The sequence below is a fragment of the Macaca nemestrina genome, chromosome 1 (assembly GCF_043159975.1).
Source record: "Macaca nemestrina isolate mMacNem1 chromosome 1, mMacNem.hap1, whole genome shotgun sequence".
Classification (NCBI taxonomy): Eukaryota; Metazoa; Chordata; class Mammalia; order Primates; family Cercopithecidae; genus Macaca; species Macaca nemestrina.
Genome location: NC_092125.1, coordinates 85,202,769 through 85,217,919, shown reverse-complemented (window position 1 = coordinate 85,217,919; position 15,151 = coordinate 85,202,769). Strand labels below are relative to the sequence as shown.

Below are 15,151 nucleotides of genomic sequence, written 5' to 3'. Positions count from 1 at the left end.
AGAAAGAGACCTGTGGAATCAGCCAAGGGGACAGGAGCAACCTTCAGAGGCTCCTGTTGCCCCCACATCTCCTCTCCACCCCACAGGCAGCATCTCCGCCTGACAGCACACTCCACCAAGAGGAGGCCTCCACGTTCCTAAAAACCCCAGACCACAGCACCCAGGAAAAGTCCCTAGAGCAGGACCCAAGGCCGACACTGCTGTGGGTGGGAGCTACCTCAGCCCTCCAGGGGCCTCCCAGACGCACCGTCTGTTTGTGCTGCTTGTTCTCGGGGCGAGCCTTAGCCTGCCGGGCCTTCTCAATGTCCTCAGCTGTGAGGCCCCCCACAGGGGATTGGTCCTGGTGGAAGAACCTTCGCTGAAAGCCCATGGCAGAGAATGAGTCTCTGGGGTTTGCAAAGAGCATCCCGTTGGCCCTGCCCAGAGGGGAGGCAGCCTGGCCGGGGAGCCCGGCTTCTCTAAAGGGTCCACTGGCCACGTAGGCAGGAGCTGGGCCCTCGCTGTGGGCATGACCCAGGGGCGGAGGCGCTGACTGGTTGGGAGCGGAGGCTGCAGAGAAGTCCGTGGAGGCTCCGGCTGCCTGCGGGACTGAGAAGTGGAACTCCCCTTCTGGGCCATCGAAGTTCTCACCAAAATATTCTTCACGTTTATCCTGACCCTGCAGGGAGCAAAGACCAGCATGAGGAGAGCAAGAGCGAACCAGGAGCTCCTCCCTGCCTGTCCCCTGCTGCCTAGGACAGCACACTACCAGCATCCCGCCCCCTCCCACCTCCAGAGATGGCACGGTGCTGCACCCAAGACCCAGCACCCTTCCCAGCCTGGGAGCCGAGACCTGGGCTCCAGCCCTGCTTCTGTTGGGGCTCTGCTGTGTGGTCCTAGGTGGGACACTGAGCACCTACTGTGTGCCCAGCCGGGGCCAGGCCAGGTGCACACTATGCCCGCAGCGGGTTCCTCGCCTATAAAACCGAGCCAAGAAGGCCTCCAGGGCTTTGGAGATGGTAAACCTGGGCGCAAACGACGGGGAAAGCTCTGAGAGGGGAACACATAGCCTAAGGCCGGCAATGGGTGAGGGAAGCATACCAATGGGCCCACCTAAGCCCACAGCTCACTGCAGACATGGATGCCACCGGCCAGCCGGAGTGTGCATGTAAGAGATTCTCACTGGAGAGGTGGTCACAACCAGGACTAGGCCTGGCCGTCCCTAGGAGTTCAGGGTTCAGGGAAATGGAGGGGCAGGGGAGAGGATACGCCGTGTATTCTTTGTGATGGTCACCAGGGCCTGAGCTTCGGGCCCAGGTCCTTTCTGCTTCTGAACCAAGAGTGACCTTGAGTGAGCTCCTGACCCTTCTCTGCTACTTCCTCATCTGAAAATAGGGCTCCTCACAGTCACAGTTACTGGAGGCCACAGACAGGGCCAGGAAACAGCACCCAGGAGCCTATAATTAGAACAGCACCAGCTTCTGGAGGGAGACCAGTGGCCTGGATTCCCAGCTTCAACTGAAAGGAATGAAATTGCAGGCAGCCGTGTGCTGCCTGCAGGGTACGCAGACAGCAGGAGACCCAAGCCTCTCACTCTGCTGTCTAAGATGTCACAGGATGGGAGGGAGGAAAGAGACAGGTTGTTACGCTCACTTCAAAAACAGGAAACTGAGGCAAAGATGGCTGATGTGCTGGTGAAGGTCACCAGGCAGCAAATGACAGAGCCAGGATCCAACATCCAGGCTGGCCCTGCTGGCTGCGACACTATTCTCAGAGTAGAAACAAGTTGTATTTAAGTCAGTGCAGTGGCTCACACCTGTAATCCCAGCACTTTGGGAGGCGGGAGGATCACCTGAGGTCAGGAGTTCAAGACCAGCCTGGCCAACATGGTGAAACCACATCTCTGCTAAAAATACAAAAATTAGCCAGGTGCGGTGGCAGGCATCTGTAATCTCAGCTACTCGGGAGACTGAGGAAGGAGAATTGCTTGAATCTGGGAGGCGGAGGTTGCAGTGTGCTGAGACTGCACTGCTGCACTCCAGCCAGGGTGACGGAGCAAGACTCCATCTCAAAAAAAAAAAAAAAAAAAAAAAAACCCCACAGAAGTCATATTTAAATTCACAGAGCCCCCGGGAAAGCCTTGCCATGAGGAAGCCTGGACAAGGCCCTCCTTCTGCCCCATCGCTCCCATATGGTCCCCTGGCCCTGTGCTACTAACACCTGTCAGTGTCACTGTGGAAGCCCAAGGCCAGTGGGGGGTCCCCAGGGCCCCAAGGGGACCCGGGCTCAGTAAGTATCTGCTGAACGAATGCAGGAGCAACCTTGACGGGCTGGAGGGAGACAGGCTCCTGGAGTCCGTGACCTTCCTCCCCTCAGCAAGAAGGGAGACAGCGAAAAGCGAAGCACTGAGGGAGTGAATGGCAGCGCACTGCGGGCGGCCACCCTGCTCTGAGGTAGTGAATGGCAGTGCACTGCGGGCAGCCACCCTGCTCTGGTGCCTACCCTGCCCCGGTGCCTCCTGGGTGGTGTGGCTCATCACTCACCCCTACCTCCCAGTGACTGAGGGGGAGGCCCTGCCCCTTCCAGACACACTTCAGGAGCAGAGGGTTGGAGAGTGCCTGATCTGGAGGCCCCGCTCGCATTATGACTAAGGCCTGCCCAGGCTGTCTCACTTCTGGGCGGGCCCAAGTAAGCAGGGCAAAACACCCAAGTTTTGAGTGTCCCACTTTCTGAGTGTCCCACGGGCAAAACACCCAAGAGTGAGGCCAAGGCCCCACACTGAGGCACCGAACCAGGCAAGGGGAGGGCAAGAGCACGGAGTCCAGGCTGGGAGGGGACAAGAATTCTGGTCCTGTCACTCGTTATGAGTCCTGCAGCCAATTGCTTCGTCTCAGTTTCCTCATCTGAGAAATGGGGGTGATGGTCCAGGCCGGCCCCCATCCCAGGACAGCGGTGAGGCTTGGAGGAGAGCACAGATGTGAGGACTTCTGAACATTAAAGGCAGGCATGCTCGGTGACAGAGCCACTGTATCACTGCGGGATCCTCCCAGAGCGGCAAGGAAGGGCCTGCGGGTCCTAAACCTGAGATTGAGACGCCTGGGGGCTGCAACAGCCTCACAGCCTGCAGGAGGGCAATGACCTTTGTCTAAAAATCAGCCATCCACAGAAGAGACATGGAAGGAGAGAGGCTGTGACACAACCTCCAATGCACACATGCCTAAAGACACACACAGGTGCTCGCGCACAACAGGCACACAAACACCCCCCAATCCCATCTCCCTGACTGTCGGGGAAGTTGCTGGCGACTGTGCAAGGTGACGCCATGGTGGGCAGCGCTCTGCTGTAGCCAGCCCTGTTTATAGTCACCTCTCCAGCACACGATTTCACTAAAAACCACCCCTTGGAGTAAGACGTCAAGGCTTCCTGGACCTCGGCACAAAAGGTCATCTCTACCCCTAGATGGCACAGGGATGAGAGAGAGGCTGGAGATAAAGCTGCTTTTGGAAGGGCTGTGCCAGCTGCCACCCAGGAAAGGAGAGCCCCCAGTGAGGAGCCCCGAGACCCTCAGCAAACTGAAGGAGAAAAATGAGGTCGGGCCTTGGCGGAGGCTCAGCAGGCTCAGTGGGAAGGGCCTTCGAAGGCTGAGCCAAGCTGATGGACACCCGGGCCCCGGTAAAAACTGCATGTGTATGTCTCCAAAGAGCACACGTTGAAACCTAGCCCCTAGTGTGACAGTATTGGGAGGTGGGGCCTTTGGGAAGTAATTAAGTCATGAGGATAGAGCCCTCCTCAATAGGATTGATGCCTTTATAACAGAGGCTCTAGAGAGCAGCCCTGCCCTCCTCCTGCCCCATGAGGACATAGTGAGAAGATGGCCATCTACGGATTAGGAAACGGGCCCTCACCAGACACTGAATCTTCTGGCACCTTAATACTGGACTTTCCAGCCTCTAGAACTTTGAGAAATAAATGTGCATTGTTTAAGCCACCAGTCTATGGAATTTTGTTATAGTTGCCACCGCCTCACACAGGGGCCCTGTCCTACCCTGGAAGGACTGTGGGACACATTAGCTGGTGGGCCCTCAGGCCCTGGCCACCACAGACCAGTTGCCATGGTCACGGTCCTTGGTCTCCTCCAGAGCTCCAGGTCCCGCCCTCTTCCTGCCAGCACCCCTCCCACTGCCAGGCCCTCTTACCTGTACCTTCCCCAAGAACATGCCAATCTGCTCCACAGCCGTGGACTGCAGGGCCCTGGCCGCCATGATCAGCTCCCCTCCGATGCCCAAGTGCTGCAGGTGGGTTTCCACGGCTGCCTGGGTCAGCCTGACAAGGCCTTTGGCCACCATGATGGTGTCTCCTAATATGGTAGCCATCCTTTGGGGCTGAAAAAAAGGAGGCCAAGTCAGGGGAGGCCCCGGGCCTCTGCAGGCCAAACCCACACTACCAACTCCACACGAAACTCTGAGCAGAAAGTCCAGAGGGCTGGTTTTTCCACTGATCTCCCCTTCTGCTAAGAGATAAGAAAGGGCCCAGGGCTCAAGGGAGACTCCACGTGACTCTGGACACTCCAGGGGAATAGAGCAGAATAAAGACCATTGAGTTGGTGGTGCAGTGTGCTCGCTGCTTCCCACACATTTCCTCTCCTGGGCCTCACAAGCACCCTACGGAAAACCTGAGGCACGGACAGGTGGTGTGATTCATGATTCACAGCAGAACCAGGGCTTGAGTCAGGCGCACAGACTCCTAGTCTAGGGTTCTTCCCTCTGGACCGAAACTGCCTATTGGGACAGGAGCATCCAACTCCCAAAGAACTTCCCTGCAAGGTCCAGGGGACCACTCACAGCATTGGTGCTCCAACCCGAACCCTCAGGGGCTGAGGCTGCCTCTCTCTGCCCAGCCGCCGTTGCTCTGCCCAGTGAGGCCTGTGACAGATATCCACAGACCAAGGGACAACCAGAGCCCCTCCCTGACCCCTCAGGGTCGGCCCACCCTCAGCTTCAACTATTCACCAAGCCGATGTTTTCAAACTGCAGTCCAGACCCACAGTGCAATCAATTTGGAAGATCCTAACCACCATTCAAAAGAAATGAACAACCAGCACCACCACCAAGCACCACTACCACCACCACCACCACCAAGCATCACCACCGTTGCCACCACCACCACCACCACCAAGCACCAGCACCAAGTACCACCACCATCACCACCAAGTACTACCACTACCACCACCACCACCACCAAGCACCACCACCACCACCACCAAGTACCACTGCCACCACCACCAAGTACGACCACCACCACCAAGTACTGCCACCACCACCAAGTACCATCACCACCACCACCACCATCAAGTACCATCACCACGACCACCACCAAGTACCACCACCACCACCACCACCAAGCACGAACACCACCAAGTGCCATCACCACCACACCACCAAGCACCACCACATGATGCAAAATCAAAAAGGAAGCATCAAGGAGCACTGTGGGTAGCTTTCTTAGTTCACATGTCCTACTTTCAAAGTGGCAAATAAATAAGCCATCTAAAAAAGTACACACTGAACAGTACTTAGTTGTGCCTTTCTTCCTACCTAAACAGTTGCATCCTACATACCCAGTGAACTCCCAACTGGTGCCAAGTCCCACCCCAGACAGTGGTGCCAGAGCCAGGAAGCAGAGATGGTGAGTGCCCACTCTTCTGGAAGGAGGGCCTGACGAGGGGAATACCCTACAGATATATGGCCCTGCAAACTGGGAGGCAAAACCTGTTCTTCTCAAATCAATAAACACTGCTAAAAAACAGATGTTGCTAATAAACACAGTCTGTCATTTGTGAGCACAATAACATGTAGACTCATTTCAAAACCACAGCCTGTACCCACCCGCCTTTGACAAATATTGCTGACCTACTGTTCAGGGTCCACACCTACACCTCCCCTTACCATACAAAGTGAACCCTTTACACCTCATCAATATCAGGTACTTTTTTTTTTTTTTTTTTAAGAGAGGGGTCTCACTATGTTGCCTGGGCTGGAGTGCCATGGCTGTTTACAGGCATAATTGTGGCACCCATAGCCTCAAATTCCAAGGCTCAAGTGATCCTCCCACCTCAGGCTCTCAAGCAGCTGGGATTACAGGTCCGTACTACCATGCCAGCTTAACACCAGGTATTTTTCTGCAAGGGAGTCTCTGCTCTCATAGAAGTAGAAAGGAGGGAAGGGGAGTAACTACCAGAAGGAAACATCTATCCAGAACTTTTCTCACCTTCTGCTTTCAAAAATTAGGTCTTAAAACCCTACTTCTAATGCACCACAATCCCAAAGTGCTTCATAATTCAACGATCCCACAATTTCACTGCAAATCCCTTCCAGGGCTGCACCAAGAACCAGGCATACAGTTACACCAGGAGGTATTTTCATCATGATTTTAAAGAAATAAAAGCCCCCAAACACATGTAATACACAAGTTAAAAATCCTATCAGCATCGTGACTTCATCTGCAAGTACCCAGCCCTCGCTAGGAACACCAGTCTCCCACCCACCCTACTTCTTCCTGCAACTCCATGAGCACGTTTTTGGGGTCTCGCCTGTGAGTAACAGAAATGGAGTGTTTGGGCTCTGTGCCTCCTTGGTACAGCGGACTCCTGAAGGCCTCCGTGTGCCTGCCTGCTCTCCTCTGAGGAGGGGACAGCCAAAAGAGTGGCCACAAATAATAAAGCAGTGGAGGTGGGAGACAGGTGCTCATGTTTGGGAGTGTCCACTAGCCAGGCATGAAACCAAAATAAAAAGTCATCCAGAAGTTCCTTCAACACAAGTTCACTGACCTCTCCCAGTGCTCCAGGCTAGTTCCTGCAGAGCCCGGATGAACCTGCCCTGGCCCAGGGCTCATGGCAGTGTGGCAGGCCCGTACCTCTATAATGGGCACAGATACCAGGAAGACAGCTGGAGACCAACTGATGCTAACACGCCAGGATCACAGGCAGAGTGGAAGAGATGACCTGGAGCTGGGACATGGGGCTCCAAGCCCACCCCCACCAGCTGCCACTGCCCAGCATGCGGCTCGACCTCTTCCATCCTCCCTCAGTAGCTCAGTTCGGAAGGGCTCTGGGTGGTCCTAAGGTGCTAAACTGCTCTGACGGACTTTTGTGGGGTTGACAGTCTTTTTGATTTATTTGGGTGGCATAATGGTTGTTTTTGGCTATACTATGGCAATGGCTACTGAGGAGTATCCTGAAACATGAGGATCAAATATTGACATCTGAGGGGCTTTATTATTAGGACTATTAATGGAGTTGATGCTGGTTCAGTGACTAGTTGAGCACGACAGAGTGGGGATCACGGTTGAAGTAAATAAATGTCTTTATTGAAGTGTCTAGAGAGAGAAAGAACCATGATAAATGCAGCTTCCCAACCCCAGGGACAGGGGTTGAGAAAGCTGCACAAGGCTGTGTTCCCACCACGGGAGGGCGTTTTCTGGCCAAACTTTCACTGTCTGACCTTTCCGGGACACCGTCTCACTCACTCTGGAGACGAGTCTCCAACTTGGGGATCCTGACCTGCACATGAGCTGGTAATTATCTGGGTCATGGGGACCTTCAAATCTAGTCTCCAAAACTAAAAGACACCCCCACAGGCTAACTGGCCAGATACAAGAAGATATATCAATAGGAAAATGAGTTGTGTCCTTTTTTAAAATGAATTCAACAGGCAATCCTGATAGACAGCAGATGAGAGTATCACACACTGTACACTCAGGACCCACCGGGAGGAAGGAATTTTACTCTGAGGATGCCATATACACGCCAAGTCCCCCCTTCAGAGCCAGAACTCACCGTCTGTCATTCATCTCCTCTAAGACAGCAGGCCAGGGACATTGTCTGCATTACCAAGCCGCTGTTCAATCTCCTCCGTAAATACAGAGTGTGGCATTATCAACCAGCTCCTCCCCAGCAAAGCATGGTGTGTGTTCTCTCTAAAAGCCAAGGACCCACCGTCCTCGGGTCTCTTGCAGTCATATCTGCCACCGAAGCCTCAACATGACTGGTATAAGAAGCCAGAAGCAAGTGGCACAAAAGGCCTTTCTTCTGGGCAAAGTGTGAACCAGGGAGAGTGGGGGCCAGGGAAAGTGTGAATCAGGGAGAGTGGGAGCCAGGGAGAGTGGGAGCCAGGGAGAGCGGTAGCCAGGGAGAGCAGGAAACAGGGAGTGCAGGAGCCAGGGAGAGTGTGAACCAGGGAGAGCGGGAGCCAGGGAGAGCGGGAGCCAGGCAGAGTAGGAGTCAAGAAGAGTGAACCAGGGAGAGTAGGAGCCAGGGAGAGTGGGAGTCAGGGAGAGTCCACGCTGAGAAGCCTTCCCCAGGGCAGCCGTCCACTGCAAGCCTAGCATCCCAACCACCTATAGGTACCTCCTATAGGAAGTGTGTCCCAAACTGACCTTACCACCCCCACCTCATCCTCCCAGGGCTCCCACCCTGAGGAATGCAGCCGCCACACACTTCTTCAAGCCTCCTCCCCTGCCCTTGAGCATCTGATATTCCCACTGGGTGATGCAGCAGTCGTTCACCGTGGCTCTGCCCTTCCCTCCACTGCCTTTAGGTTCCAGCCAGGCCAACCCATTCCTGGAACCAGAGAGGCTTCCTCCTGCAGGCCTGTGCACAGGGGGCACACCTCCTCTCCTCCTCCCAGATCTCAGCACCAACATCACCTCTTCTGGGAAGGCTTCCCTACATGCCTCCCAGCACCCTGTGCCCATCCCCTCCAGCGCAGCAGTAACCACTTCCTGAATCTGCCTAACTCTCTTCCCAGTCAGATGTCAGCCACAGGACAAGGACCACAAGGACCATCAGCCACAGGACAAGGACCACATCTGTCTTCCCCCTCTCTCCAGCACCAAGCACCATGCTCAGGATTGAGCAGACAGGTCATCAATATTTGTCAAAGGAAATGAACTCAGTTGGTCCCTCCAAAGTTTGAGAAAGCCTGCTATTCTCTGGCTGGCTCACACCTGCTGGCAAATTTTACTCCACATACAGAATCAAGGGCCTCTCAGGAGGCTGGTCTGAGGCGCTGGTCCTAAAGCTGCTGTGAACGTCTCAATCACCTTAAGACTAGTCCAGAGTGCTGGGCCATACCCCTAAGGGTTCTGTCTCAGCAGGTCTGGGGTGGGGCCCAGGAATCTGCATCTCTAACAAGTTCCCAGGTGCTGCTGACACTGCGGGTCCCAGGAACTTACTTTGAGAACCCCGGTTCTGGAGGAAGAGAGGGAAGGGGAGCAGAGGGGGCCCATGCCTATGGCCAGGCAGGACGCCTCCATGGGGACCCTTTCCTTAGAGTCTCCCCCTGCAACCGTCTTCCCAAGAGTCTGGCTTTGCCCTTAGGTGGAAGTCTTCCACCTGCCCCTTCTTTTTCCATTATTCTTCAAGAAACGAAAAAAGGAAATCAAAAGTGAATGAGCTTAGACACCGTGACCCACAGAGCAGACCTCCAAAGGCTGTCAAGACTGTCACTTCAAGGACGCTTTGGCAAGGACTGTTTAATGATATTCAGGACACCCTGAGGGGCTGGCAGTGGCCTTCTGCTCCCTGCCCAGCCAAGAACCATCTTTTCACTTTGGGTATGAACATTCTCAATTTCTAGCCTATATGGGCACTGAAACATTCCTTTACATCCCTTTTTTACCCTTAGAAAAAGAAAACAATTGACTGTATCCTAAAAGACTCACAAGAATGTAAGTGTTGGGGCAAAGACTTCAAACTTCTGAACCAAACTCCATGAGTCTCTTTAGATGTCACCTTCACCTCAGTCTTTACGATCACACACCAGGGAGCATCACTCAAACATCTCAGGCAACTCTCGGCTTCTATCAGTAGGGGCTCTGTCAGCAGGTCCTGAAATATCCTCACCTGCTAACAGTTTTCAAAGACAACTGAATACATGAAGAACCCAGGAGATGAGAAAGAGGGAAAAAGCCTCCGTCCTTCCCCTGTCAGTGAGCCCCAGTGCAGGCCTGCTGAGTGAGGCCTTCACAGTGGGAACCCTGGAGCCTGAACTCAAGAGTCTACCCCAGGGCTGAGCTCTCAGAGCTGGCCCCAAAGAGCACATCTCCCAGGAAGTCCCCTCTCCCTTCTCCTCAGGCCCTGCCTGCCAAAACCTGTAAAATTACATCTCCCTGAAAATGGATGTGAACATTCACTACGAGAATATAAACATCACAACCTTGCCTAAGATTAGTTAGCTGAACGGTGGAATATTCATAGGAGGGCATGCCACACAGTCATTGAAAATGACACTGTGGGCTGGGCACAGTGGCTCATGCCTGTAATCCCAGCACTTTGGGAGGCCAAGGCGGGTGGATCACGAAGTCAGGAGTTCAAGACCAGCCTAATCAACATGGTGAAAACCCATCTCTACTAAAAATACAAAAGTTATCCAAGCATGGTGGTATGCACCTGTAATCCCAGCTACTCGGGAGGCTGAAGCAGGAGGATGGCTTGAAGCCGGGAGGTGGAGGTTGCAGTGAGCCGAGATTATGCCACTGTACCCCAGCCTGGGAGACAGAGCCAGACTCCATCTCAACCAATCAATCAATCAATAAATAAAATAACACTGCACAAGGTGTTAATTATTGACAAATAAGAAAGTGTATTATATATTCCTGGGAAATAAAAAGCAGGTCACAAAACTATCATCTTTCCTTTTGGAGCAAGAAAGGAGAGAAGGGAGGGAGGTGACAGGAAGCAAAAACAGGAACACTGTTTTTCACAGAGTGGTGGGAAGACAAATCTTTCTACAGCCTTTGTACCTGTATCTATATTTTCTAAAATATTCTACGAAGAACATGAACTACTTTTACAATATAAGATAAATGCTATAAAAATAATATCAGGTTGGGTGAAGTGGCACACGCCTGTAATCCCAGCACTTTGGAAGGCCAAGGTGGGAAGATTGCTTGAAGCCAGGAGTTTAACACCAACCCGGGAAACACAGGGGCATCCCCATTTCTACAAACAAAAAAGTTAGCCAGGCGTGGTAGTGCACCTGCAGTCTCAGCTACTCAGAAGACTGAGGTGGGAAGATCGTTTGAGCCCAGGGATTTGAGGCTGCAGTGAGCTATGATCACACGACTGCACTCCAGCCTGGGTAACAGAGCAAGAAGACCCTGTCTCAAAACAATAAAATAAAAGATAAATAAAATAAAAATAATCTTAAATATGTTTTGTTAAAATTTTAAAAAGTAAGCCAGCACACAAATGTATTCCCCAACCCCTAAGTGCTTGTCCAGAGCAGAATGAGCGAGGGTTAGGCAGGAGACTGGAATGGCATAAACATTGCCTCTCCTTGTTTAGCCACTGTCCTTCATCAGAAGACAACTGCTCCTAACAGGCCACCAGGTGGATGGAATGTGGCACCTCCACTTTGGAGAGAAAGGCTCAACTGCCCTTCTCGGGACACTGGGGGAAAAAACCACTTGGAACAAGCAGTGGGTCCGCCTGCCTTCCCTAATGTTGGCCTCTGGGTTAAAAGATGGAAATAATGAAAGGGTGCTTACCCCGATCCTCCAAAAAATAGGATCCTAGTTTAGAACTGGGTGGTAAGTGCAGTGACCACATTTTTTGCACCAAAAATTAAGACACATAATTAGTGTCCTTCCAGGGCAGAGGTTAGCAAACCATGGTCCTCAAGCCAAATCCAGTCCTACTGCCTGCTTTATTGTCAATAAAGTTTTATTGGAACACAGACTGCTCACCCATTTATAGATTATGCATAGCTCATTCGTTTACATATGTATTGTCCTTAGCTGCTTTCTTTTTTTTTCTTTTTTAGCTGCAACAGCAGATTTTAGTAGTTGCAAGAAAGATCTATGACCCATAAAGCCCAAAATATTTACTATTTGTCAATTTATATTCTAGGGCAAGAGTAAAAACCACAGCTGCCCCAGGAAATCTGGAAGGTCACCAGAGTTGAAGGAGAACACCCTAATAAGGCTCAGAGTTGAATGAGAACACCCCAATGGGCGAGGACCCCCCATTACAGCTCTGCTCCTGACCGTGAGAGATGGGCTCACCTCACCAGACACAGAGCTGCCCAACACCCAGAGGACCCCAGGTGAGGCCAAAGAAAGGCAGGCCACCTGTGACTGTATTATCCAGGCCAGCGTGGCCCCTAAGTGCTGCTCATGTAGGGGTAGGCCTGGGAGGCTGGAAGGGGGTGTCCAATGCCAACTTCCTGTATGGCTCTCCTCCCCCCTCCTCCTGTCGCAGGAGGCTCACAGCCTAACTGCAGACACCCACATTCCCCTCCACATTCTCGGTCCACGGCTTGGGCTTGGGCTGATATAAAATCACCCACCATCTAATCATTCCTTCATCCCTCCACTTTCTCAGCCTCCTTTACAAGAAACCTCTTGCAAGGCAAGCACTGGCATGGGTGTGGGGTCAGGGGGTAATCAGGGGGGACACAGAGGCAGACAGGGACACACGCTGCTGCCTTCACCCCATGCCCCACACAGAGTCCCTTCTGACTGCAGGCCATTGGTGGCCTCCTGGTGAGCCACACATGCTGGCCTGTGCTGGCCTGTCTGCCCTGGCGGAGAGGTCTGAGCTCGCCATGGCCCTCACACAGGTCTGTACCCACAGCCTCCGGATGTCCCAGTGGGTCATGCCTTGTAAGGAAGGGAGTTTCCAGGGCTCAACTTGCCTTCTAGGCTAAGGACTTCAAGTTCCCTTGAAAGTGGCTTCCAGACTACTGGGGTTTTTCTTTGAACTGTTAAAAAATTATACATTCTTGTGCTAATAACATAAACAAGGGCTTGTTAAAAGCAGGCACTGAATCCCATACTGCTAAATTTTTCTTTAAAAAAAAAAAAGCAAGCAACTAGGCACTGACATTCTCCCCCATGAATTTAACCAGTTCCACAGATGTTTTTATTTTGTGAGCAGCAGAACCAGCCCACCATACCGATGATAACTACAGCTGCTTTTTCTGAGTTTAGTATATGCCAGGCTCTGGGCTCAGTATTCTACTTAGCACAGAGATGTATTAACTCAATCATTTTCAAAAGGTAAATTATGCCCATTTTACAGATGAGGGTGCTAAGGCACAGAGAGGTTAAGTAATTTGTCCAAAGTCACACAGCTTTTAAGAAGTAAAGCTGGGACCTGGATCCATCATGGCTCAGGAGCTAGGCAACCTGTTTAACAGGTAAGAGGAGAAAATGCGCAAAACAGTGGGGTTTTGATGTCCCAGACTACAAACCTCCATTCTCCATCCATTGGGAGATTAAGATAGTCTTAGGATTCCCTGGGTGAGTTGCCCTGTGGTAAGCACTGGGTTGGGAGCTGGGCATGGGTTGGGGGTGATATAAAAGCAGCAGAAGGCAAAGTTCCAGCCTCTGATGATAGTCCAGACAAGGACCCAGCGCTGTGAGTGACCCGTGTGGGCTCAAAGCTCCAACACAGGCAGGCAATGGAGGGTCCAGAGCAGCCTCTTCCACTCTGGAGTTGATATAGCCGCCGACACACAAGGCTTTTAAAGGCCAACCAGTCAAGCGCAGGGTCCTGATGGCAATTTAGTTTTCTGACTAAAAACCTACTGAAGTTTACGGCTTAAAACATTCAAATTAAAATATTTGGCTCATGAAGTGATACTGGTGACATGGTTAAAATGCTCTGAGGTTAGGTGACCTGGGTTCACACCATGACTCTGCCACTGACTTGCTAGTGTGATCTAAATCAAGTCATGTGAGCTTATCTTTGTGCCTCAGTTTCCTCATCTGTTCTTAAAAGGACTGGATAAATCCATGTTCCTCATCTGTTCTTGAAAGGACTGGATAAATCCATGTAATAGCATTCAGGACATATAGTAGGTGCTTAAAAACCATTAGCTAATGCCATCATCATCATCATTATAATAATTATTATTGCAAGCACACAGACATTCTGGAATGAAGTTCAGACTTCATGAGACCAGAGGTCAGGGTGAATGGGATCAGTCTGGATAACCCACAGTTATTCCTGCCGGGCACAGTCTCACGCCTGAGTTGGGAGGCAGGCTGGGCTGGGGGAGAACCAGTGTGGTTTATTTAGTGCTGTGGTATGAGGCATCATTCAGGAGAGGCAGTCCAAAGTGCTGGTGGCCTGCTTGGAAACCAGAGACACAAATGCCCACTGGTATTCCTTACCACTTCATCTTACAGGAGAAAACAGCATGGGAGGCTCTTGTCCAGGTACATTCAGGGAAAGGCAGTGGGAAGAAAAACCCCTCTAACTCCCACAAGCTCCCCGGCTCTGAGCCATGGAACACTCCCCATTTATTATTCCCCTTCTGTCTGCCTGTCACTTTATATTAACTCTAATATATTCCTCTTCCTATAATAAAATCCACGTTCATCATGCCAACCCCTTGCTCAAATGTAGACATATATGTAGACATGTAGACATGTATGTACACATATATATAGAACCCAGACTCCTGCGCCTGAAGTCCCAAGCCTCGAAATCAGGCCCCCAGCCTCCTTTCCAGCCTCTAGCTACACATGAGCCACGTGAGCGCACTCCACTCTGCAGGTCCTACTCTCCCAGGCAGGCCTGCCCACCCCTTCATCTCTGTACATCTGAAAACCCACCCATTAGCCAAAGGTGAGGGCCTTGGGGCTGGGAATCAGCTCTGCCCTGACCAGCTGGGCTGTTCCAGGCACATTCTTCAACCATCTCTGACCTGTTTCCTCTCCTGGAAATGATGGTATAAGTTCTTATCTTGTCCAATATAAATGGAGGGGTGGGTGGACATACTTTGAAATGTGTAAAAGCACCACATAAATTCAAGAACGTATTCCTATTCAGGCCCTACTTTGATTCCCAGCTCTTCCATATTTACGTCCTCCTGACAGCTGATCTAACTCGCTGGTCAGATTCCTATGTTGTAAGTTACCCTTCTTCTTGCACATGGACCTCTCTTCTCTTCAAATTATAAGCTCCTTGTGGGAGGCTCTTGTCTCAGACAACTCTGACTCTTCCCACTCCACCTATACACACAGAGTGATCCGCCCACACAAATTACAAGTGTTGACTGAATTCATGAACCACTGCCACCCAGGAAGGTAATTAAGGATCCTGAAGTCGAGGTTGAAGGGTTTCTTTCAACATTTCTTTCAGATGCTTACAGGGTTGTCTTTA

General features: G+C 51.8%; 1 protein-coding gene across 4 annotated transcripts in view; it reads right to left on the bottom strand.

The window, feature by feature from the left end:
- Positions 1 to 15,151, bottom strand: part of COQ8A (coenzyme Q8A) — a 46,614-nt gene that overhangs the window by 22,317 nt on the left and 9,146 nt on the right. For all 4 annotated transcript variants that reach the window (XM_011736266.2, XM_011736246.3, XM_011736252.3 and 1 more), the window contains exons 2-3: positions 4,176 to 4,361; positions 248 to 658 (exon numbers count right to left, since the gene is read on the bottom strand). In XM_011736266.2, the coding sequence (XP_011734568.1) occupies positions 248 to 658; positions 4,176 to 4,352 (588 nt within the window). In that variant the 5' untranslated portion in view covers positions 4,353 to 4,361. The remainder of the gene's footprint in view (positions 1 to 247; positions 659 to 4,175; positions 4,362 to 15,151) is intronic.